Here is a 27,112-nt window from a genome sequence, read left to right on the forward strand (position 1 = left end):
AAGACCAGCCTGGCCAATATGGCGAAACACCATCTCTACCAAAAATATGAAAATTAGTTGGGCGTGGTGGTGCATGCCTGTAATCCCAGCTACTTGGGAGGCTGAGGCAGGAGAACTGCTTGAACCTGGGAGGCAGAGGTTGCAGTGAGCCGACATTGCGCCATTACACTCCAGCCTGGGCAACAGAGTGAGACTCTGTCTCGGGAAAAAAAAAAAAAAAAAGAAACGCCCAAATATGAAGAAATGTGTAAGAACGACAAATGTCACAACATTAAGGTAATAGCTACATCTGAAATGAATGGAAGATAGATCAAATCAGAAAGGGCCCACAGTTGGGTGTTGAGCACACAAGTATGTATTACAGTTTTATTTAAATCTTTGTGTAGCTATACAAAAATTTCACAATAAATTAAAAATAAAACAAACAACAAAAAGCTAGAAGTAGCCCACCAGTCTCGCTAAACATAAGAATAAAATGGCAGCAAGGTGACTGCTGTGCCAATGCACAGGCATCGTGTTTCTAATGGTTAACTAAGGTGAGGAATTTGACAAATGGTCTCAGGGCTTTTAATCTTTATTTCTAACAGTGGGCCTTAGAAAGCTATAATTTGTCATTTCTGGCCGGGCGCGGTGGCTCAAGCCTGTAATCCCAGCACTTTGGGAGGCCGAGGCGGGCGGATCACGAGGTCAGCAGATCGAGACCATCCTGGCTAACATGGTGAAACCCCGTCTCTACTAAAAATACAAAAAAAACTAGCCGGGCGTGGTGGCGGGCGCCTGTAGTCCCAGCTACTCGGAGGCTGAGGCAGGAGAATGGCCTGAACCCGGGAGGCGGAGCTTGCAGTGAGCCGAGATCGCGCCACTGCACTCCAGCCTGGGTGACACAGCGCGAGACTCCGTCTCAAAAAAAAAAAAAAAAAAAAAGAAAGCTATAATTTGTCATTTCTTTTATATATTAAAAATACTGGCCAGGTGTAGTGACTCATGCCTGTAATCCCAACACTTTGGGAGGCTGAGGCGGGCGGATCACTGGAGTTCAGGAATTTGAGACCAGACTGGCCAACATGGCGAAACCCCGTTTCTACTAAAAATACAAAAATTAGCCAGGAATGGTAGTGCACGCCTGTAGTCCCAACTACTTGGGAGGCTGAGGCAGGAGAATCACTTGAACCTGGGAGGCGGAGGTTGCAGTGAGCTGAGATCACACCACTGTACTCCAGCCTAGGTGACAGAGCGAGACTCCACCTCAAAAAAAAAAAAAAAGAACTTAGTTGCTGCTAAAATTATAAATTTTTGCTTGCATAAGTAATATGTATTCTCTTTTGGGGGGTGCAGAGAGGACCTGGTTCATACTGATGTCAGCAGGACAAATGCCTGCTATGAAAACACTTCCAGTGCTGGTAGCACAAATAATGCTTTGTGTGGCAGAAGGCTTGATGGTTTCACAACGATGCTGGATACAGTTTGGAACTGGCAAGCAGACAGTGCCATGGGGTACTGCTGAAAGAGAAGCTGCAAGAGCGTAAAGATTTCCTTCCTCACCTGGTGCTCTTGGTGGGACAGGTGGTGCTGTCCACGCAGCACTGTGGCAACGGCCGGCCGAGATCTGCCGAACATTTTTCCCTTGCAGACCTGTTACCAGGGTTGGTTCTCGAACGTGGTTGGTGTGGCCTAGACCGAGCTGGGCATAAATCATAAATATACAGAGATTCAATTAGAAAGAGGAAAAGAGGAAGTCAATATGAAATTTTTCTTAGAAAGTGGCAGATATAAGTAAGTTAATAACTGTACCATGCATCAGCATCAATAAAATACATTCTTTTTTTTTTTTTTTTTTTTTTGAGATGGAGTCTTGCTCTGTCACCTAGGTTAGAGTGCAGTGGCGCAATCTCAGCTCACTGCAACCTCTGCCTCCCCGGTTCAAGCAATTTTCTGCCTCAGCCTCCCAAGTAGCTGGGATTACAGGCTCCCACCACCACACCCGGCTAATTTTTTAGTTTTTAGTAGAGATGGGCATTCACCATCTCGGCCAGGTTGGTCTTGAACTCCTGACCTTGTGATCCACCTGCCTCGGCCTCCCAAAGTGCTGGGATTACAGGTGTGAGCCACCACACCCAGCCCCCAGTAATAAAATAAGTTCTGATTTTCTCTATCATAACAGTCCTCACAGTTCAGACTGCTAAAAACTAACCTGCAATAAGGACATTCCAAATCTAGCAGATGAGTCCTAATGATTAAACACATCGCTGGATTCCACTTATGGAAAGGAAATGAATTCTTGGAAAGTTAAGTAATAACAGAATGATGTATGGTGCTTTTATTTAAAACACACTGATTTCTGTGTAACGATACATAAACATATATAAAAACATATATGGAAGCAAATTCTAATCTCCAAATCTCTATACTTAGGGTCTGACTGGGAGAGCCAGTGTTTCAGCAGCTAAGCAAATCAACATCATTAGGAAGTATCATGTCAAGCTACTGCCAGGAAACTCCCAAAGGGGCCTTCAAAGTTAACTCTCCTCTCAGTAAGACTGCAACTACAATGATGAGCGGTTTCCTTGTCTGTTAATATAGGGATGAGGAAACCACAGAAGCCAAACTGAGGCTACTATGAATAATGCCAGATCTTGAACTTAAGGGTCCCTGGCACTAGGGGAAGCCGACCCAGAGAGGATTTATGGAGGAAGGGGAGGTGGCTCTGCATATGGAGCTCAAAGTCACCATCACAGCACCTCAGACATCTCACACCAAGGTCTCGCCCTACTTCAAAAATAGAGGAGGGTGAACACATCCACCTTTTGAGTCTCTTATCAATATCTCAAAGGCTCAGTTTAATCCTATAAATAATGCAGATGACAAGACTCCTGCATAAACCTAAAGATACTTTGTATACCATCATATTATAAAATATAAAAATATTATTGTTTCATTCCTTTTTCCAGATCAACTGATATTCCCAGGACCTAACCTCACATCTTGCTGTAGTAATGATGATAATGTTGACAGTAGCAAATCCTTACATACTGCAGCTTACTACATGTCAGGCACTTAACAATGTGTGAGGACACACACATATATACTCAGTTAATCCCCTTAATCACTTTGCTGTACTGCCAGAATTGCTTTAAACCATGGTATAACACTTCTTTGGCCACAGTCGAGAGAGAAAGACATAACTAGACTTACAAAATAATCAGTCCCATGGCAAAGTGATGTGCTTGGAGTATTTTAGTAGACTATGAATTTCCTAGCCTATCTCTTTCCCCAGCTGAGGAACACTGTGAGATTTCTAGAATATGAGACAGCAGCAAGCAATATAAATATTTACCTGCCCTTCTGAATTGCTCCCCCAGGCATACACATCTCCATTTGATGCCAAAGCAAGTGTGTGTTCAGCTCCAACTGCCACATCTTCAATGATCATTCCAGCCAGGACAGGGATTTGTTGCGGTCGATTGTGATTGCGAGCACGCCCCTCTGGCAAGCCTATCAGGCGATCTGAAAAAACAAAACAAAAACATGTGGAAATGTTATGCACCACACACCACAGTGCTTTTATATTTTCTGATCAGTCATTTAGCTTCTTATGGTGGAATGGCAATGACACATAAAACTCAACTGAGGCTAAAGCTGCTATTCCGGAAAGGTACACCAGGTTCTGAATAAATAAAAAGTGTGAAGCTGTTTCTCTGCAAAACATCACAGGCTCTTTATTCATAAAATTTTTTTTTTAAAGTTATATCTAAAATTGGTAACTTGTTTCAAAATAAGAGGCTTCTCCAATATCCACATCTTTGAAAAGACAGGGTCTGACTGACACAGTTCAGGCTCTCAAGTTTCTTAAGTTCTTTTTTGAGACAGGGTCTCACTCTGTTGCCCAGACTGGAGTACACAGCAGTGGTGCGATCTTGGCTCACTGTAGCCTCAACCTCACCTCAGCCTCCTGAGTAGCTCGGACCACAGGCACATGCCACCATGCCTGGGTAATTTTAAGTTTCTTATATTCTAAAATGAGAGATCATTCAACTTGTCCTCTAACTTCCAACCAACCTCTGCCCTTACCTTGCCAGACTTCTAGAGGGTGCTAGCCAGCTCCTGATGCACAAAGCCTGCTAGGTCCACTTGGCTTGCCTACCTTCTGTGGCCTAACTTCCACTCTCTCCACTGCACTGAAATTCTACTCTCAAAAGCCATGAGTCAGCTCCTAATTGCCTACTGCACTGGCTTCTTTTCAGGCTCCAGCCCATGGGAACATCATGCAACCTTCTAATAATGTGGCCTCAGCTTTTCCTGCCTCTCAGAGACTGCACTGTGAGGTTACTGGCTCACCAGTAACCTCCCCACTCCTTTCAAAGCCAGCTCTCCCAATTCTTCTTTTTAATCTTTGTTGTTTTTTTTTTTTTTGAGATGAAGTTTCGCTCTTGTTGCCCAGGCTGGAGTGCAATGGCACAATTTCAGCTCACTGCAACCTCTGCCTTCTGGCTTCAAACAATTCTCCCTGCCTCAGCCTCCCGAGTAGCTGGGATTATAGGCGCCTGCCATCATGCTCAGCTAATTTTTGTATTTTTAGTAGAGACAGCGTTTCGCCATGTTGGCCAGGCTGGTCTCGAACTCTTGACCTTAGGTGATCCACCCGCCTCGGCATCCTAAAGTACTGGGATTACAGGTGTCAACCACGGCACCCGGCCCTCGCAAGTCTTATTCCTGTGCCCACCTGCCCTTTACATCAAATGCCCCAGAGCTCTATTTTCTTCTTTTCTCATTCTATACTCTCATTCTGAGTTTTTTAGATGATACGAATAAGGATTTAACTACTACCATTATGCAGCTAATGTCCTAAACCTACATCTCCATAACCAATCCTTCTGGAGTTCAGTTCCAGATCTAAATTCTCAATAGCCTAAGTGGACATTTCCCCACATTTATTTAGGGCAAATGGGTCCATTCAACATAACTAAAACTAAGCTCCTTACCCTTCCCCACAAAACAGCTCATGTCCTCAGTCAGAGACATCGATGTTCTCCCACAACTAGAAACTTCAGTCATGGTTTAATTCCTCTTCCTCACACCTGTCTCACATATCCCTCAAAAACGACCCTTGCCAAGAATCTCAGTCCCACTATGAATGCCAGGCTTATGAACCGACTCAAGATTTGAACCCAGAGTGCCTATGAATTCCTCCAGTTCCTAAGATCTGCAGCCCCAATCCCTAGAAGGGATGAACAATGAGGCAGGACACAGAGGAGCTCTGGTGGTCAAGGCAGTATTTGTGGCAGCATGTCAAGGGCAGTAGAAAAGAAGAGGGGATGGCCCTTGGCAGGGACTCTTCTAGCAAGAGTGCAGGCTCTGGCATAAGGGGTCTTAATGGAGAGGGGAGTCTGTCTTTATAATAAAGTACATGAAAGAGGAGTGGAAAATTATCTAGTGAAAGAAGGTCATAGTGACTACTCACCACCTAGAACAAAAAAAGGACTCAATTTAGAACACATTCTATAACACTGGAAGGCCAATGTTTATAACGATGTGTACCCAAGCAAATAAGCTGAAAAATGTCTTACCTTGACCAAAGGTATACACATGACCATCTTTGGTCAAAGCAACGGAAAACTGAGTTCCACAAGCAACCTTTTTTATTCCAATTCCACAAAGGACATCAATTTTCTGCAAAACAAAAGTGTAAGGCACACAACTTTAAGAAGAAGAAAAAAAATCACTCTTGAATTTGCCGAATGGCATGTATCAAGAACTATCTCCCAACAAAAATACTAATTGTCACTTACCTATTCGACCCAAATGCAAACCTGAAATGTTATTTTCTCCTACTGCTCTGCAAACTAACTGAATTTGGGGGAGGGAGTGTGCAGAGGCAGGGGCAGTTTGACTAAAGTCTCCAGGGCCTTATGTGAAGTAGAAGCATTCCTCTGGGTAATAGAGACCACAGGGAATTTTAAAGAACCTTTTAAACCTTCCAGGACCTTTTAAAGAACACTAGAAGACCATTTTAGTTTAACATTTCAGCTTTCATGGGTGACAATAACTGCTGTATATGTTCTCCAGAGTGGGTTTTCCTGCCTCTCTGCATACCTAACTGAATATTCACTAGACAGCTATCAGGATGTCACAGACTATAAATGGTGGTGAATCCGAATATAAGCTGAAGCTTTGTAAACCACACTGCTTGTGAAATGTGTCAGGAAAACCCACATAAAACAATCATATAGAAAGTCTTCTGTGGAGTCAAGAAATCTTCTATAGTGTGAATAACAGCTTCTAATTTCTTTCTTTATGGACTCAGATTTCCTTTGTATTGTTTTTTAAAAGGAGATGTGTACCTGTGTACTTCAGTGGTAATAATAAGCAAAAATGGCAGCTGCATGCAGAGGGTTACAAAGGATTACTCATAGTTCCTTCCATGACACCCTGGAGATATGTTTCTAATTATTTTTTCTCTACATCAGAGGTCCTACAGTGTGAAACCCGTTTAGGGAGACAGAAGCTTATCCTTGCAGAATTTTAAATCCAGTTTATCTGGATTAATAGCTTATTTAAAATCAAGACCTAGCATGTGGGCATTCAAGAATGCACAACAGAAGCTTCTAAACTTCATTATGAATTACCAAAAGTACTAAAGGTAAATTATTTCCAAATAAAAATAACTACTGACATAGATGAAAACTATTTATGTTGTCTGAAAACCTAGATTCAAGGCAGTACTGACCTGAGGTGAAGATTTTGCAGTGGAATTTCCTAAGCCTAGTTTTCCATAGTCTCCATCTCCGAAAGCCCACACCATGGAACCATCTGCTGACACTGCCAAAGTGTGGTTTAATCCACAGGCCACCTGAGGAAATAACAGTACTCAGTAAGGCAAATCACAAGACCTAAAACACACTCCCCCGTTTCTGGGACCCTTTTTCTCTACTTCAGTGACAAACGTGGCTATGTTTCCAAATACCTACAATGGTTTCAGAGCATACTACAAATGTTAACCAAAATAAGTCAACAAGAAATAATTCTTAATGTCCATATATAACTTTTTTCTTCAAAGTGAAATCCTTCAAATGTCTGTGGCTAAACCATAATCAGTACGAACGATAGGGGGAAAGTATACCTAACTCAAAAATACTCATTCATATCAAAAAGTATCTAAGGAATGATGTAGAAAAAGCCAAAAATATTTCCTTGTTAAAGGACACTCTTGATGTATACAAGACAGAGATAATTACTACTTAGGAGCAGTAGCTACCAGTGATGTTGCAATTCAGCCATTCAACTCAAGGCTACCAGACAGGAGCTATTAGTACCTGTATTTTTTAAGGGTTTTATAGCAAGTGGTATTAGTATGTTATGAAGGGGGGTTTAAAAATATTCACATCCTGAAATAAGGGTTACATTTGTTGGTTTGTCATACAAACAAACTTAAATTGACTTAAAACATGAATTTCACATTGGGAAACAGTTAAACTTATCAATTAGACCATAACAAAATGTACATGAGGTTAGGTACAACTGGTGATCCTGATCTTCCTGAGGGTATCTAAGTGAACACAGAAGAACTGAGAAACAATGATCAGCTAGAATATCTTGATTTATTCCATGCCTGTCCAATCTGATATCCCTCCAGTGCAGTCACTCTCTCTGGAAGTTTTTTGTTGGAGGTATTTCCAAGACCCAGACGACCATAGTCACCATTCCCAAAGGTAAACAGTTTGCCATCTGAAGTGACCACTGCTGAGTGCTTGAAGCCACAAGACATCTAAGACAGAACCAAGGAGAAAAAAAAAACTTTTAAGAAGGGAAACTAAGAAAAACGTAGATCTGCCATTTTTGGTATTAATGTAGCAATAAACTTTACATAAACTTCACTGAAAACTGAATCTTCAAAGCCCAACGCTTTTTAAAAAAATTTTTTTAAAAATTTTAATTTTAAAGAGACAGTGTCTTACTCTGTCACCTAGGCTGGAGTGCAGTGGTGTGATCACAGCTCACTGCAGCCCTGAACTCCTGGGCTCAAGCAATCCTCCCACCTCAGCCTCCCAAGTAGCTGGGACTACAGGCATGTGCTACCACGTCTGGCTATTTATTTCTATTTTTATTTTTTTGTAGAGACAGGGCCTTGCTATGTTGTTTAGGCTGGTCTCAAACTCCTGGCCTCAAGCAATCCTCTTGTGTTGTACTCCCAAAGTGTTAGGATTACAGGCATAAGCCACTGCATCCGGTCAACTGGTACACTGATCTGCCCAAGTTGCTCTCCTGCTCTCCCAAGTCTGATCTGTCTCAACAGTCTCAGGAAGCCCAAGCTGAACAGCATACCCTGGAATAACTACTGCTACTCTTCAGCTGTGTACAGATGACCTACACTAAATGAGATAATAAATGGGGAAATCGTTTGTAAATTATAAGGTGCTATGCCATTTTACAGTATTATTTTAGAACACTATTTTCCAGAAAATGCAAATGAACTTAGCTTTTGTAACAAAAATAATAGGTTAAAAGCAAAGTTTTCCACTTATCTGTGTATTAAGAAATGTGTGGCAGAAGTTAAACCACACAATATTCCTTCCAAGGGCCTGCAGCACCTCAGTCTGGGCCAACCAGTTGGCTCATGAAAAAGACCATTCTAACCCATATTAACAAGACCAATGCTAACACCAAAGCCCATTCAAACTTCTGACAAGCTCAAGAATGAATCTGAACATCCAAAACCAATGGATCTCTTATAATGACAGTGTAACGTATTTTTACTATATTTTCTGTTACCTAATTTTAAGAAACCTATTCAATAACTAGTATATTTACAATGAAAGGCAAACTTATCCATTTCCTGCCTGACCTGCACCACTTCTTCTCCTTGTAAGGCCTCGATCTGCCTGGGCCGCCGCTGCCTGTCGCTGTTCCCATGGCCAAGTTTACCATAGTCACCATCTCCCCAGCTAAAGACCTCACCACTTTCAGTTAGGGCCATAGAGTGCCCATCAGAACCACAGGAAGTCACCAGCTGGGTCACCACAAAGCCTGAAACAAAACAGAAACCCAATAGGAGTCACTGGATGTTAAAACGCTCCTCTTTACTTGCAGCTGCTACTGAATGCCCTCAATCAAAAAGCACTGAAATGGTACTATGAAAATAAGAATAATTTCATTCCTTTTTTTTTTTTTAAGACGGAGTCTCACTCTGTCACCCAGGCTGGAGTGCAGTGGTGTGATCACGGCTCACTGCAACCTCCACCTCCCGGGTTCAAGCAATTCTCTTGCCTCAGCCTCCTGAGTAGCTGGGATTATAGGCACGTGTCACCACACCTGGCTAATTTTTACATTTTTAGCAGAGACAGGGTATCACCATGTTGGCCAAGGCTGGTCATGAACTCCTGACATCAAATGATCTGCCCGCCTCAGCCTCCCAAAGTGCTGGGTTTACAGGTGTGAGCCACAGTGCCTGACCCAATTTCTTTAGTTTTAAATTGAATTTGTAGCCATAACCTGGCAAAACTGGGAATAGTCACCTAAAATAATGATGATGACAAGGAAAAGGAGGATGACAGCAATAGTTATAGTCATTAATGACTGGCTATGCTCTAGCCACTCCCATAAATGCTTTACATGGTTTATCTCATTTTCTACTTTCACATAGAACCTATGAAACAGATACTAACACCCCATTTTTACAATTGGGAAAACTGAGTCACAAAGAGGTCTCATAGTTTGTGCAATGTCCCAGAGCCAAGGACCAGTAGAACCCACAGGAACCCAGCACACATTCTCATCTCTACTGCTGTGCTCTTCACACCCAGATCACAATAGAAAGAACCTGAGCTTCCAGGAACTTGCTTTGAACTCAGTTACTTGTATGCTTTTACGTAAAAAACCGTCTGTGCTCTCTTTGTAGGCTTCAGAGTCACTATGAGTTCAGTTAATGAGCAAGCCGGGAGCATGTACGGTGGTTTCTCCAAAGTGTTCTTTCTCCAAGTCACACAGAACTCTGATGAAGATGTCCTTTAAAGTCTTTAGCACATTTGTAGATTTCCATATAAACTGATATTTAATTTTAATGAAACACATGCATGATTGCTACTGCTATTAACATCTGCCTACTTACACTTTTGCAATTTTTAAGCATTTGTTTACAATCTTCAGTGGGTCTCAAAAAGTGTTATTTATATTTCATTGAATTCTAGCATTGTATGATAAGTAACTTGCAATATAGCTTAAAATATGGAAATTAAGGCTGTACACGTGCCTAAACAAGGATTTAAATGTAAGTGAAGACCCGATAATATGATTTTATCTAGCAAAGGTTGGAGAAGGGCAAAGGTTTGTATGACCAAACCTACATTAGGCCATAGGTTCTAACCATCTTTTAACTAAGGAAAATTTTACCTTGTAAGGCTGAAATAACCGTCAGTACATGAAGGTCATCTGAATTTCCTTGTCCTAATCTGCCATAACTTCCTTCCCCACAAGCCAACACTGTGCCATTGGCCTGGATGACAAAGGTACAATTCTGACCACAAATGACCTAGTACAAAAACACAGAATTAAATATTTTATTTTTTATTATATTATATTGCTTCAACATGCAAGCACTTGAACTGATTCCACATATACATAGAATGCCTTTATAATTTTTTTATCCTTTTACTGAAAGGGAAGAGTTGATATAACCATGCAGTCCCTTAACTCCTTGATGACTACAAAACTGCTTATTTAACCAAAAGATGTATGAGATTCATCTATTTAAAAGAGTTTAGAACAACAAAATGGACGAAAGAAAAAGGAAGGGGTAATGGAGAAATATTAAAGACTGGGCTAGAAAGAAGCAGAAACTCATACATAAGAATGAGTCATGCAATCTGGGACTAGCTGAGGTAGAGAAGAGCAAAAGACAAAGCAGTGACCTCAAGAAGGGTTTGGCGCTATGTCGTACCAGGATTATTAGAAAAGGGGAGTGGTCGATAAAATCTGGCTAAAGATCCTAGGAAGTTTATAGCCCCAAAGAGAAAATCACTAATTAGGAGTATCTGAACTGCTAGAAATACATACTGGGCAGGCCTAATGCATCATGATGTTAGTTCATTAAACGTGAAAGAAAAATTTAGAAATTTGTTAACTTCTTAAGTCTGATAAAAACCACAGCAAGTTTTTATTTGAAAGCTATATATCATGACTTTCTCTAATGATTCCTCACAATAGATTACGAAATGGACAAGCTTTATCCCACAATAAGACAAGCAAAAGAATTAGAATTTTCAGTTCCCATGTTTCTTTTCTATTTTTTACCCTGTTAGTTACCTGTTGGGCCTGTGAGAATGAGGGAGCTGCTGCAGGTACCATTACATTTCTTCCAGCTTCTGCCAGCTGTCCATGCCTACCAGCACCCCATAAGTAGACATCACATTTACCTCCCAGGTGCCAGTCCTAGAAAACCACAATCATCTCAAAATTAGAGTCATCCATTCACTAAAACAGCCATGTACTAAGTACCAAGTGTGTGCCAGCCTGTATGGGAGACACCAGGGTACAAATGCACAAGCATTTAGAATCAAAACACTAACTGAGAATCATCATACAGTTATCTTCATCTTTACTGACCTCAGGTCTGGAAGTTGCCCAAGACATAATTTGTTCATCCATGCCATTAATCCATTTACTGTTATCCTGAAAAATAGGGGATACATAATGATCAATTCTGCTTAGGCAAGATTCAGCGGCTATTAACAACAAAGTGCTCTTCTAATTATTAAGTCTTATTTCCAAAAAAGAACATGGTAATATCATGAGAAATTAAGAGCAGTTTTATAATTATGTCAAACTTGATTTTATGCACTGTCAGTATTTCCCTTTATTATAAACACTTTCACTATCACTATCACTACAGTACTGGTGATTCAAAGCTAGCCATGTGTTTTCTGAACACCCACAGGTAAAAGGTCATGAGCAGGACCCCACACCCCTATAAACTCTTTGTGTAGCTGTGGGCAAATCACTTCACCTTTCTGGGCTTCAGCTTCCTCATCTACAAAATTACAGAGTTGGGCCAAATGGGCTTAGAAGGACATTTTCTGATTACAATATTCTATACTTTTGTGCCACATGACATTTCAGTCAACAACAAACTGCATGTGTGAAGATGGTTTCATAAGATTATAAAACCTTATTTTTATTACACCTTCTATGTTTACATACACAAATAATTACCATTGTGTTACAACTGCCTAGAGCACTGAATACAGTAACATTCCATACAGGTTTGTAGCCTAGGAGTAATCAGACTATACCATATAGTCTTGTGTAAGTAGGCTATATCACCTAGATTTGGGTAAGTACTATGCACTCTATGATATTCCCAGTGTCAAGAATGCCTAACAATGCATTTCTCAGAACATATCCCTGTCATTAAGTGATACATGACTACAGTTACATAATTTTACTCAATTTATATTTATCTGTTCCACATTGTGTTAATAGTTATCTATCCAAATGTTTGTATACATAAATCTTAAGTATACAAAGAGGTTGTTAGATCATGTGCTGGCCTGTAGTCTACACAGGTATTTTATCTATGTCACAGTTTCTACAGTATACACTCTCAAATACAATCAGAATGAAATGACAATCAGGATGCTCTTTTATATTTTATTTGATGCTAATTAAAGACTTGCTTGAAATGCCAAACAAATTAGAATCTATATGTGGCATATAACCCACAAGATGACCAGGAAAAGATGCTAAGATATTTACAGGTAAGGCACTAACAAAGTACCTATGGACAAAAGAAAGTGAGAAAATATGGGACTATGTCATTGAGAGCTGGCAGGTTTACAAGAGTTCAACAGTGCTTACATTACCAATTCCTGCCACTATAGAGGCCTGCCATCAGATTGAAAGTGACTATCTGAAAGAAAAATATTTTCCACTTCTCTTAACTTCTAGCCATTCATAATAGCAAAGACTTACTAGGGGTCTGCTATATGCCAAATACCCATGATAAAATCTCAGCTGCAAATAATAGCAGCTCACAGTACATTTACCATTAGAAATACAAGTTCATCCTCTGGAACAGGTTCTAGATCTGGAACGGTAAAAGATTCTGGAAACTGGGCTCCATTGGTCAGGGCTTCGGCAGCCTTTATAGTGGTTGAGAAACATTCTAACCAGGCCCATTCATTTGGATTCCAGGATGCAGGGTCAGGGAGACAGTTCTGGTGGTGTGGTGGCACTGGAGGGTTACACAACAGCTGATCCAGATGAAGTCCCACAGCAAGGGAAGCCAAGCATTGCATATAGGGGCTGTGAACAAGCTGGTCGCCACAAACCACATGAGGCTAAAAGAAAATACAAGGATGTTATGTCGAAGAGTTTGTGCCAAATATTCTAAATTAACCTACTGTAGTCTGAAAGTCTGGAGTCTTATTTTTGAAGTTTACTGTTTAAGCTTTTTGCTAGGAAATAAATTTAGATTTAGAGTTGTACAGACAGTACCGAGAATTGCTGTATACCCTTCACCCAACTTTATCTAATGTCAACATCTTATACAACCCCGGCACATTTATCAAAACTAACAAACTAACATTGGTACAATACTAACTAAACCACAGAACTTGATTTGGTTTTCCTCAGTTTTCCCATTAATACTCGTTTTCTGCTCCAGGATCCAATCTAAGATATCACACTGCATATAGTACACTTTCATCACGGTTTTCCTTGATTGGAAAAAAAAACAGGTAACTATTAAACCACAGAGATCTGTTCTTCTCACTTTCCTCCTTTACAAAAGAATCCTGGTAGCTATCAAAGGAAAATCCTTTCTTCTTCCATGGCATTCCCTAGTTGTGGAGCCTGAGTGATTCAGAAAAGAAAACTTGAGCAAATAGGTTAGTGAAATTAACTGGGTGTGGTAACAGCTGATTAATTAATGTAGTTTGGCAAAAAAAGAAGAAGAAGAAAAAAATCAGAGTTCTGCTGGGGTCAGTACACTGTGACTACTGAGGGCTGGAAGACAGGCTACTTTAGGATCACTGTCTGGACAAGTTCAAATGCTATAATTCCTCATTCCGGTATTCAATGACCCTACTCAATTAATTCAACATAGCTCTTCCACTAAATTTTCCACAAAGATTTATCCGACAAGTGGAGACAATGTTCACTCTGATACCCGCATCCATCCCTATCCCTCAACTTTGGAATGGCCAAGCCATATAAAAATAGATATACGTGTGGGTCAGAAAAGGGAAGATGGTATTCTGCTGCATAGGTATTTTAAGAAGCTTTGGAGTGAATAAATCTGAAAAACAGTAATACAAACTTGGTGTTTGTTTGTTTCCTTATTTTACTCTGGTGAAAATAAAGCAAGAATAGACTTAGGGTTGCTGAACAACTCTTTTAGGCATGACTTACCTTCATTTGATTCTGCCCAAATAGCCCCACTTATTTTCCTCAGACCTCATGCTCTTAAGGGATAAGTTCAAGGCTATAATCAAATTGAAAGCACTGGGTATCTGTGGATCTCTAGGAGTGAGTGTAATGAGTTACCTTTTCGTAGGCATACTGCTCCTGAAGCATCATGGGGAGCCGCTCCAGAAATGCTCTCATGCAGGGAGCCATGTTCAATCCCAGAACACCCTGCTGTTTCAGTGCTGTCCGACAGGTTGCCAAAACGTGATTGGCAGCTGCCCATTCTGCTGTACAATTCACGACCAAAACATCCTGGTTGAAAATAAATCATGCCACATGATAAATTTGTTTAAATAAAAAATAATGCTATCACCATTTCATCTGTGAAATTCCTTCTAGTAACTGGGACATCTTTGCTTTTTGGATACTGTATATCCAAAAAGGCTATACTTTTAATGCCTATGGAACTTCAAAATATCCTAAATTTTGTCTAAGTAAAAAATAATGAGATACAATAAAATTTGTGAACTACCTCAGATTAGCTGGTACTTTAAAAGGAAGTAACGTCAACTATTAACTATTTCTTCAGAACTTGCAGAATAAGGTATCTAGTATATTTCAAAAGTCATGTCTGACATGACTACAAGGATAGCTGCAAAAGAGGTAGCACTGCTTTAACTCTGGCTCTATGGCTTATTCTGCATAGGCCACTACTGCCTAGGGTCTGATTCTACATTTTACTTTCAGTAGAACCTTTCATGAAGGTTTACAGCTTATTTTAACATCATTTAACCATATAAAATGTAAATTAAATCGGCACATTGGCTCTAATCTTTAAGGGTATGAAAAATAATACTGTAGGGAATAATGTTATATCATAGAATTACTTCACAGCAGGGGACCAGCATTTTTCCTAGAATATTAAATTTGAAAGCCAAGATATATTTTGTATGCTTAGTTAAATGGCTTTGCAATGCTGCTTCTTTCCAGGGAAAATTTGTTTGAGATCGTTTTTTTTTCCTTTGGGATGGGCTCTTGCTCTGTCGCCCAGGTTGGAGTACAATGGCACAATCTTGGCTCACTGAAACCTCTGCCTCCTGAGTTCAAGTAATTCTCCTGCCTCAGACTTCCAAGTAGCTGAGACTATAGGCATTTGCCACCACGCCTGGCTAATTTTTGTATTTTTAGTAGAGACGGGTTTCACTATGTTGGCCAGGCTGGTCTCGAACTCCTGACCTCAGGCAGTCTGCCCACCCCGGCCTCCTCAAAGTGGTGGGATTACAGGCATGAGCCACTGTGCCCAGCCTTGAGATAGTTTAGTGCTATTGTCAAAAATCATGGCAGAAAGTCAAAATCTACTTCATCACTTCCAACGGAAATGAAATTGTTCAACATCTAAGCACTGTCGCCGAAGCATGGGGTGTAGTAGAAAAAGTTAAGCAGAAGACTTAAGTCCTAATTCTCCTTCTGCTACTAAATAGTTGGACTGTTTTGGACAAGCAGTAATCCCTCTGGATATCAGCTTTCTCCTCCATAAAGTGAGGTGGTTACATTATGATTTCTAAAGTTCCTTACAAGGTTACACCCCATCATTTGATATAACTACAATATTACCTTTGATCTATTTGAGCAAGCAGCTACTCCAACTTCTGGAATCCATACTGTGGTCTGAATAGCTCCAGAGCCTATCACAACAGTTTGCAAGACAGAGCCATCCTAAAATGAGATATATTTACCAATACAGATCATTGAACTTTAGGTATAATTTACATTTAAGTTTATACTTCACACTGACAAAAACATATTCTAAAGTCTACATTTTAGCTAAATTCAGCAATGTCCAATCACATACCTACTACCTCATTTTCTAGGACCCAGCTGATTTTAAAAATACTTATCATTAGTAAGAAAAATGTAAGGGCAGAGCATTCTGAAAGAAGTTTCCTCAGCATTCAAGAGATTACTATATAAAATGTTTCTAGGATTGGTTAATTTTTATCATATGTGTTTAAGTTAATGTCAAAATATTCCTTAACATATAAATAAAATCTATGCTCTTACCCTTAAAGACCAAATGTTCATGAGCCCACCTAGTCCACCAGACACCAGGGCCAACCCATCAGAACTAAAGGCAACAGTCCGAACAGGAGTGATGTGTCCCCGCAGCTGATAAACACACTTGGCTCCTGACGATTTCCTACATCCATCCTGAAATTCATTATTTTTAACATGCATTAAAATAAAGATAAATTATAAGTTCAGGATTTATCACTCACTCTTGGAAATTTTATATTTCAGAATAAAATTGGCAAGGGGGAGAGAATTTTCCTCATAAAGGATCGTTAGCTTGACTGAATCAATAATAAAATATCTGATTCTCCTTTGTTGAAGCTGACTTTCATCTTTTTTAAAAAAATATATTTCTAAACTAGTTTTCCAGTCTTCAAACTACAGAAATAACATCTCAAAGTTCTAATTATCCCTCAGAGACAGGAAAATTCTGACTACTTTGTAACCAGTGTTTTATTTTTTTAATTTTCACTTCATGCAATTTTCATTTTTATACCCTAACATTTGTGAACTGCACATGCTGACTCTACATAAATAGATTTCTCTTTTTGTCAGCTGATGGTTCTGTCTGTCACACATTTGTTCTGCAGGCTTTAGAAGTGACATAGGTAAGGCCTGTCTATAGGGTTACCCTCCAGCACAAAGAGTAAAACCAGACTTATCTGTAGTACTCCTACCTCCACTGCTGTGATATTCTGTGATATTCTCCTATTAGTGAGTTGGCTACTCCTTCCCTCCCTCTTCACCCTTTCTTTCCACCCTTAAGCTCCTTCTTCCTTTCAGTTATGACAACATAATACTAGATATATTCATTACCCAAAGATGATGTAAAGTGTATTTCTTCCAAGGATATCGTGAGCAAAAGGAGGGCAACAGAAGTTACAAACTGGTAGCTCAGAGATGCAATCTGACTGGCCACTCAGTGTTTTAAACAATTTTAAGTTAGGTGCCAATGTTCAATATTGGGAGATTTTACTTAAACATTGGATTCTTAGCATCTACAGAAAAAAAATAAAACAATCTGGTAACAAAAGGCTCTTAATTCTGGAAACTGACAATCAGCTGTGTGCCTTTATATAAAGCATGTATGCTTCTTCGTTTTTTTTCTGTTTTTGTTTTTTTGCCCTCTCCAAACCTTCTGACCCTAGCCTCATGAATTTATGTTACTTGCCTAGAGGGCTCTCTAAATATATAAATTTGTAACTTCTGTTTAATGTAAACAAATCATTCTCCATAGCAAGGATTCTGGCATCAGCTGGAGATTCTTTGGATGGATGTGCTCCCATGGAGTTTCTGCTTTAATGTACTAACAACTTATGACTTGTCTATCTGTAGTATTAATTATATCCACTATCACAGTAACACTCACCACTTAATATGTATGGAATATCTCATTTGACCAAGTAATTATGGTATCTCTGATTTATAAAAAATTAAGCTAATTCAGGATGACAATTACTTATATTTCCCAATGGATCTTGCCCTTTGGGATATGGTAATGATTTTTTTAGTAAACAAAGGGAGAATTACTTTGATGTAATATATTTTCCATAGTTTCAGATAAAGTCTTCAAAAACATCAGAATGTTACCTGGCAATTTGATTCCTGGTCCCACCATCCTTCTGCACTAGTCACACTGGTCTGTGTAGTATCTTGCGGAATGCGCCAAACACATACTAAACCACTCTGACAGCCACTTAAAAAATTGATTACATAAAACCAAAACAAGTCAATATGCATAAGCAAAAATATTTCCAAATTGCAATCAATTAAGATCTGACAGAACCACTGCATTATTTTTTAAACTTATTTGTAGTACATACAATCTTCTACAAGAAATATAACCGAGGCCAATATTCTAACACCATCACACCCAGAGATAAGGAGATAACATACCAAGTTTCACACTGGACAATTACTGCTTTTTCTTTTCTCTGAGGTAATCTTTTTTTTTTTTTTTTGAGACGGAGTCTCGCTCTGTCACCCAGGCCGGAGTGCAGTGGCGTTATCTCTGCTCACTGCAACCTCTGCCTCCCGGGTTCACGCCATTCTCCTGCCTCAGCCTCCCGAGTAGCTGTGACTACAGGCGCCCGTCACCACGCCTGGCTAATTTTTTATATTTTTAGTACAGACGGGGTTTCACCGTGTTAGCCAGGATGGTCTTGATCTCCTGACTTCGTGATCCGCCTGCCTCGGCCTCCCAAAGTGCTGGGATTACAGGTGTGAGCCACCGCGCCCAGCAAGGTAATCTTATAATGTTACACGTTATAAGAATAGTAACTGGCAATAAACTCTTTAAGACTACTGAGAAGCCACACTTAATGCAAATAACAGTCTATACCAATATAAAAACTAAGACGCATAGATGCAAATTGACAACATACGTAGCCATCAGTAACTGCAACTTGGATCCTTTCCCTGGAAGGCGGCACCAAGCAATGCCATTTACAATAGAGGGATGGCAGAGAGAATGTAGACAGCGCCAGCATCCTGAAATAGAGCTCCAGAGTTTCACACTGTCTTCTTTGGCACATGTCATAAGAATATGACCTGTAGGGTCCCACTTCATGCTAATAAGAGTATCCTTAAAATGGAAGGAAGAGAAAAAAAAAAATCAGAGTAATGTTTCCTTCACAAATACTTTAAATTCAGTAATATATAACCTATGTTTCTTAGCATCTATATTTCTATAACTCAATTATTTTGAAATCAATATTTTATGCAAATCAGATGCTACCATATCATTCCCAATCACTAGACCAACTTACCCTTTAATATAGTCTGTGTCATACATATTTGCTGCAGTTAAAGCTCAACAAATGTTAGTAGGATGAACAAATTATGAAATTCTGACTAAAAAGGGATTAGTCAGATAAATTCTGACTAATGCTATCTCTCATTAGCATGTGTATTTATTAAAAGTTATCCTTATTGACTGGTAATCATTACAGTATGAAAAAGAAGAGACTTAAAACAAAAGCACCCCTCACACCTCAACAGCAAACACTTATAAGAATCTGGGATATGTTTTGTGTTTATATGGTTGTGATCATTGTGCTCTTCTGATTTTATTTTTATTTTTCAATCCTCTTCCACACCTTCCAGCTTCCTGGTTTCATGCATTTATGCTATTCGCCTAGATGGTCCTGTAAATATCTGAATTGGTAACTTCTGTTTAAGGTAAAAAAAAATCATTCTTCATGAATGGAATTTCTGACATTACTGGGAGGCATTCTGACACCCTGGGAGGTACTGGCTTTACCTTTAAAGCCATCATTCCCAGGGTGTTGGCTTTACTCTTTCATGGCTTACTTATTTTTACATAGACTTATCCATGTATATCCACTGTCCAAAGATTTTGTGCAATAATAGAACATTAAGTTATAACTGACTGACGTAAAAAAAATTTTAAAAGAAACTAGTATCAAGCAATAGTAGAGTAATAAAAAAAAAAAAAAAAACAATAAGGCTGGGTGCCGGGGCTCATGCCCGTAATCCCAGCACTTTGGGAGGCTGAGGTGGGCGGATCATGAAGTCAGGAATTCAAGACCAGCCTGGCCAGCATGGTGAAACCTCGTCTCTACTAAAAATACAAAAAAAAAAAAAAAAAAAAATTAGCTGGGAGTAGTGGCAGGCACCTGTAATCCCAGCTACTCAGGAGGCTGAGGCAGGAAAATTGCTTGAACCCAGGAAGCGGAGGCTGCAGTGAGCCGAGGTTGTGCCTGAGTGACAGGGCAAGACTCCGTCTCAGGAGGGGGAAAAAAGAAACAAGAAAAAGCAACTATCTGGTAAAGATGCTTTTACCAGAATATATACAAATAGCCAACAGGCATATGAAAAAATGCTCAATATCACTCATCATCAGAGAAAAGCAAATTCAAACCACAATGAGCCATGAGCGTTGGCTCACGCCTGTAATCCCAGCACTTTGGGAGGCTGAGGGGGGCAGATCACTTGAGGTCAGGAGCTCAAGACCAGCCTGACCAATATGGTGAAACTCTGTCTCCACTAAAAATATAAAAATTAGCCAGGAATGGTGGTGGGCACCTGTAATCCCAGCTACTCAGGAGACTGAGGCAGGAGAATTGCTTGAACCTGGGGGGTGGAAATTGCAGTGAGCCAAGATCGCGCCACTGTACTCCAGCCTGGGCAACAAAGCTAGACTCCGTCTAAAAAAATAAAAATTTAAATTAAAAAAAATAAAAAAATAAAACCACAATGAGATATCATCTCACCCCATTCAGGATGGTTATTATTAAAAAGACAAAAAACAACAGATGCTGGCAAGAAAGTGGCAAAAAGGGAGCTCTTAAACACTGTTGGTGGGAATGTAAATTAGTACAAACTCTATCAAAAACAGTATGGGGATTTCTCAATGAACAAAAAACAGAACTACCATTGGATCCAGCAATCCCACTACTGAGTGTCTACCCAAAGGAAAATAAATCATTTCCTCAAAGAGATACCTGCACTCATATGTTTACCACAGCACCATTCACAATAGCAAAGATATGGAATCAACCTAAGTGTCCATCAATGGATGACCAGATAATGAAAACGTGGTATACATAAACAATGGGATACTATGCAGCCATAAAAAGAATGAAATCAGGTATTTTACAGCAACATGGTTGGAACTGGACCCCATTATCTTAAGTGAAATAAGTCAGACACAGAAAGACAAATATTAGATTTTTTTCACTTTTAAGTGGTTATTATTAAAAAGACAAAAAACAACAGTTGTTGGCAAGAAAGTGGGGAAAAGGGAACTCATGTGTACACACGGGCCTAGAGTGTGGAATGGCAGACAAAGAAGACTTGGAAGGGTGAGGGCTGGGAGGAGGGTAGACTATGAGAGATTACTTGATGGGTGATGGATATCCTAAAATCTCTGACTTCGCCACTGTGTAATCTATGCATGTAACAAAATTGCACTTGTATCCCATAAAATTATGTTTTTTAAAGATGCATTTACCTTATGTGCGTCAATTAGAACAATGCCTCCTTTCTCAAGTAGTTCCTTTGTTCCCAGTAATAATTTTCCATCAAAATATCCCACAGCAAATGGTCTGTCTTCACTGAACCATGCAATGCAAGTAACAGACACTAACATGATAAAAACAAAAGAAAAAGAAAAAGAGAATTATTTGTCATTGTCTGACTTAAAAGACAGAGACTGAAACAAATAATGATAATGTAACCACTGCAAGTAAGTTTCCAAATAGCTCTTTAATGCATTTAGACAAAATGTAGGCGTACAGTGGGGATTCCACGTAACATACTTCTTAAAAGTGTCACTTAACTGTGACAAGGACTACCTAATTTATAATCTTTCATTCTTTTTCAGGCGGTTGTTGAAAAATAAAGACAAAAATTAAATTGCTTTGCTGATTTTAAGTCCCTGTAGGTTCTTTCCTTTTGGACCACAATCTACCATGATACTAAGAAGTGAAATAATTCAAATCACAGAAAGAAAATTACATCTCTTTTTCTGCTGATTTAATATTCCCTATTCAGTATGTTTCCACATTCTATCAAAATGTTCTGTTCTAACAATCTATATTTCTATTTGCTTCTTTAAGTATATGTAACACTGAAAGGCTACAAAAGAAGTAAAAACAGTATCTGTGAGGGTAGAATGGGAGTGTGGGAACTGAGCAGATGGGAGAAAGACATTTCACTGTATATGTTTTAAAACTTAAATTTTTCAACCCTATCAAAGTATTACCTATTTTTAAACAAACAAAATAAACCTCTTCTGTTAATGGAATACCATGTAAGCAGGCACTATGACCTTTGAATTACCCAACTTCCCCCAGACAACCAACAAAACCTAGTGAGATGCATTCATATTCAAAGGAACACCACAGTAAGAAGAAAGCAGACTTCCTACTCTCTTGTCAGACCAGGAATTCCCCTCTTCCCCCTTCCTCCATTACTTCAATTTTACTAATTTTTTTAAAGACAATTTCATCTCAGCCAGGCGCATTGGCTCACGCCTGTAATCCCAGCACTGTGGGAGGTCGAGGCAGGGGGATCACAAGGTCTTGAGATCAAGACCATCCTGGCCAACATGGTGAAACCCTGTCTCTACTAAAAATACAAAAATTAGCTGGGCGTGGTGGTGAATGCCTGTAATCCCAGCTACTCGGGAGGTTGAGGCAGGAGAATAGCTTGAACCAGGGAGTCAGAGGTTGCAGTGAGCCAAGATCACACCACTGCACTCCAGCCTGGTAACAGAGTGAGACTCCTTCTCAAAAAAAAAAAAAAAAAAAAAAAAAAACATACACACACACACACAATTTCATCTCCATCAATAATGATGATGATCTTTTTTTCTCTTGGACAGTCCTAACTTTCAAAGGAGACTTGGAATCTGCTATAAATATTAAGTCACACAAAAGATGAATGACTAATATAATACCATTAAATCTCATTTTGGCAGAGATGTGTGGTGGGGGCTGGGAGATAAATATCTTTCAATTCAGCAACTAATTAGAACTAAAACATGACTGGAAAATTTTGAAAACAAAGCAAAGATAATATTCACTTGGCATTTTTAAAAGTAAGTGCCAAAAAGCTAAGTCTAGAAAGGAAGTTGGAGACTCTGTCAACTAGACGTAAGTGCAGTCATTTACCATCCTTTCGATAGCAATGCTCCAATTCTCGACGGTGCATGGTGGACACATCAACAACTTCAATCAGTCCCAGAGATCCATCCATCCGTCCCACCAACAACAATTCTGGAGACTCTCCTGACCAGGCTGCAGCCGGACTCTCTTCTGGCCAAGCCAGGGCAGATACCCAATGAGGCTGAATATCTACTAATCCTTTTCCTCCTAAAGAGGGAAAAAATGTTGACTAGTTGTTACTTAATTATTAAAAAGAAAAAAAAGGAACAAAAATAAATATTACTTAATTCTAAAACACACTCAAAGCAGTTCCAAATTTCATAATAGCCTGCTAATAAATAAGACTGTGAAGGCAGGATCCTTCATTTATATACTATATATGATCATAAAATTAAACTTTTTCAGCTGGGCACAGTGGCTCATGCCTGTAATCCTAGCACTTTGGGAGGCCAAGGCAGGTCGATTACCTGAGGTCAGGAGTTCGAGACCAGCCTAGCCAACATGGTGAAATCTCGTCTCTACTAAAACTACAAAAAAAATTGGCCAGGCATGGTGGTGCACGCCTGTAGTCCCAGCTATCTGGGAGGCGGAGGCTGGAGTGAGCCGAGATCATGCCACTGCACTCCAGCCTGAGTGACAGAGTGAGACTCCATCTCAAAATAAATAAATAAATAAAATTAATGTTTTTCTGTAACTGGTTTTTTTTTCTGTTTTTTTGATTTTTTTTTTTTTTTTTTTTTGAGAGAGGGTCTTGCTCTATTGCCCAAGTTGGAGTGAGTGCAGTGGCATGATCATGGCTCACTGCAGCCTCAAACTCCCAGGCCCAAGCAATCCTTGGGCCTCAGCCTCCTGATTCCCTAAGGTTCCAGGCACACGTCATCACGCCTGGCTATCTGTAACTATTAATAGGACAAAATGGTACCTTTATAGAAGAGAGTGTAAAGAAAAAACACTGAATGTACAGATGTCAAGCACTTAAGTCCTTTCTCAACAATTACTGATAACCAGATTAGCATAAGAAACTTACCTGCAGTTAAGGCTAGCTATTCCTCAAATATGTGACAGAACAGCTATTCCTCAAATATGTGACACAGAACAGCTATTCCTCAAATATGTAAAAAACAAACAAAAATACTAAAAAGCTCAATATTACAATAATTATTTTTACTTTCCAGAGAGGAATAATAAAAACTGACAAGAATTTATACCTACAAAATAAACATAATAGAAATATTTCAAGCAATTCAAAAGAATACATAGCTTAAAATTCAGTGACGACTACATCTCCTCAAATCCTATTCTGAATACTTAGTAGTACATGAAAAAAAATTTAAGTTTATAACTACTAGGTTAGTTGACAGTCCCAGAAAGAAAAGTCAATAAATGAGCACTTCCTCTCTAATTTGAAGCACACAGTGCATAGATTTTCAAAGTTGTTGGAAGGCTTGTGAGTTTCAAGGTGAAGAGAAACCACTGTTCAGAAGCCTAAGAGGAAGGTTTTAAAAAACTAGTTTCAGCAGTTTACTAGTGTTTACATGACTCTTACCATTAACTTGCCAGATATTCACCATCTTTTCCAAAGCGCCTGCTAGATATTTGCCACTGATACTCCAGGAAACTGGTGAGAAACTTGGATCGCTGGGTGATCCCAGGCTTTCCTCAGCATCCCCTTCCCTAGAATAATAACAGATAAGTATGCAATTCTAATCCCCATCATTCAAAAGCAAATTAAACCCCAAACCTTAAAATAAGGGTTTCACATAGACTAGAGTGTATAACTGATTCTTCTGTTTCAAAACCTTGGCTAGCAGTATTTAACAGTTACACATTCATTAATATTTGTCATCATGTGAAAATGTATGAAAAAGTGATATTAGACTTTTCCTCATTTAATTAGTACACAACTTGTCAATAAACACATCTGAATTTTGTATGGGTTGTACAGGTGGTTATTATTCAGAAGACATTGATTCTTATTTGCCTAATCTCTTGGGAGGTCTTCAGAAAAGAAATAGCTACAGCTGACTATAAAATTATTAAAAATGCAGCCGGGCACAGTGGCTCACATCTGTAATCCCAGCATTTTGGGAGGCTGAGGCTGGCAGATCATGAGGTCAGGAGTTTGAGACCAGCCTGGCCAACATAGTGAAATCCCATCTCTACTAAAAATACAAAACTTAGCTGGGCATGATGGCGAGTGCCTGTAGTCCCAGCTACTTGGGAAGCTGAGGCAGGAGAATTGCTTGAACCCGGGAGGCAGAGGCTGTGGTGAGCCAAGATTGCACCACTGCACTCTAGCCTAGGCAACAGAGTGAGACTCCGTCACAAAACAAAACAAAACAAAACAAAAAATAAACAAAAAAAACTGTTAAAAATGCTACATTCTGATACAGAAGCAATATAATTACTCTAATTCCTAAACAACTCTTAAAGACCTATGGCAAATTAGCCTACTGTTTTACATAGCTGAATGTTTATTTACCAGTAGATCTTGATTTAATTCTAAGTCCAGATACAGATGGTTTAAAATTATGTTTTCTGAATTGTTATCCTGGAAAGCTAAAAATACACACTGAAGATACAGTAATAGTAATCTAAAAGAAAATTTCAAAAACTTTTAGTGACAATATGATTACATTAACACAACCAAGATGAGGCATGTTTAGGATTCTCTTATTTTAAATGGTATACATGTAATGTTAGCACTCACAATCTGTTGAACACACAGGTCTGTTGCAGTGAATATTGCTTCTTGGTAACATTCCATACGCGGATGGTGCCATCATTGCCACTTGTAGCCAAAAGACCTTTTTTATTACACCAAACACATGTCATTACCTAGAAAAGTTGAAACGGGTAAGTCTAGTAATACTTGATTCAAATGATTTTATTATTTGAAAAAGTTGTATCCAATTTTTAAAAATCTACCATGAAATTAAAGGAAAAGCATCCATTCTTTTCTTTTCTTTTATTGAGATGAAGTCTTGCTCTGTTGCCCAGACTGGAATGCAGTGGCTCAATCTCAGCTCACTGCAACCTCCACCTCCCATGTTCAAGCAATTCTCGTGCCTCAGCCTCCAAGTAGCTGGATTACAGGTATGTGCCACCACACCTGGTTAATTTTTATATTTTTAGTAGAGACAGGTTTCACCATGTTAGCCAGGCTGGTCTTGAATGCCTGGCCTCAAGTGATCTGCCCACTTCAGCCTCTCAAAGTTCTGGGATTATAGACATAAGCCACCACACCCAGCCTCCATTCTTTTCTAAATGGCTTGCAAATATATTTGAAGCTATACTTATTTGGCGTGTAGCTTTAAGGTACTATGCACTAACGCATTTGAATTATCTGAGACCTGTTATAATCTTTACTAAATATGTTTACTTAGTAAGTACTTTAACATTTTATATTCTATAAAATAAATAACACAGACTAAGAAATAATTTTAAAAATTGTTTAAGTAGGCCAGGTGCAGTGGCTCACACCTGTAATTCCAGCACTTTGGGAAGCCAAGGCAGGCGGATCACCTGAGGTCAGAAGTGAGACCCGCCTGGCCAACATGGAAAAACCCTGTTTCCACTAAAAATACAAAAAATTAGCTGGGTGTGGTGGTGCACAGCTGTAATCCCAGCTACTCAGGAGGCTGAGGCAGGAGAATCACTTGAATCTGGGAGGTGGGGACTCTAGTGAGCTAATATCTCGCCACTGTACTCCAGCCTGGGTGAGACTCCATCAAAAAAAAAAAAAAAAGATTTATTTAAATAATACAATTCAATCTTCATTTCTTGTTATAGCTGAGAGACCCCGTGGGTTAGATTAAAATAGTGAGGCCAATTTCTTTTCCTCTTGCGTGTTGTCCTTCAGTATCTGTGGGTGATTGGTTCCATGATCCCCTGCCCCAAATTTGCAGACAGATTCCTTATAAAAATGGGGTAGTAGGCTGGGCACGGTGGCTCAAGCCTGTAATCCCAGCACTTTGGGAGGCCAAACGGGTGGATCACGAGGTCAGAAGATC

At 39.4% G+C, this 27,112-nt stretch overlaps 1 protein-coding gene across 1 annotated transcript in view; it reads right to left on the reverse strand.

Moving 5' to 3' along the window:
- The window catches only part of HERC1 (HECT and RLD domain containing E3 ubiquitin protein ligase family member 1), a 234,989-nt gene that overhangs the window by 14,053 nt on the left and 193,824 nt on the right, over positions 1–27,112 (reverse strand). Inside the window, exons 57-71 of the mRNA XM_025389546.1 lie at positions 18,852–19,051; positions 18,058–18,163; positions 16,459–16,605; positions 16,012–16,113; positions 14,536–14,709; positions 13,035–13,328; positions 11,596–11,661; positions 11,296–11,421; positions 10,384–10,522; positions 8,840–9,021; positions 7,607–7,762; positions 6,725–6,847; positions 5,565–5,667; positions 3,335–3,504; positions 1,543–1,681 (exon numbers count right to left, since the gene is read on the reverse strand). Of these exons, the coding sequence (XP_025245331.1) occupies positions 1,543–1,681; positions 3,335–3,504; positions 5,565–5,667; positions 6,725–6,847; positions 7,607–7,762; positions 8,840–9,021; positions 10,384–10,522; positions 11,296–11,421; positions 11,596–11,661; positions 13,035–13,328; positions 14,536–14,709; positions 16,012–16,113; positions 16,459–16,605; positions 18,058–18,163; positions 18,852–19,051 (2,227 nt within the window). The remainder of the gene's footprint in view (positions 1–1,542; positions 1,682–3,334; positions 3,505–5,564; positions 5,668–6,724; positions 6,848–7,606; positions 7,763–8,839; positions 9,022–10,383; positions 10,523–11,295; positions 11,422–11,595; positions 11,662–13,034; positions 13,329–14,535; positions 14,710–16,011; positions 16,114–16,458; positions 16,606–18,057; positions 18,164–18,851; positions 19,052–27,112) is intronic.

This window comes from Theropithecus gelada, chromosome 7a (genome assembly GCF_003255815.1).
Source record: "Theropithecus gelada isolate Dixy chromosome 7a, Tgel_1.0, whole genome shotgun sequence".
In the NCBI taxonomy this organism is placed as follows: domain Eukaryota; kingdom Metazoa; phylum Chordata; class Mammalia; order Primates; family Cercopithecidae; genus Theropithecus; species Theropithecus gelada.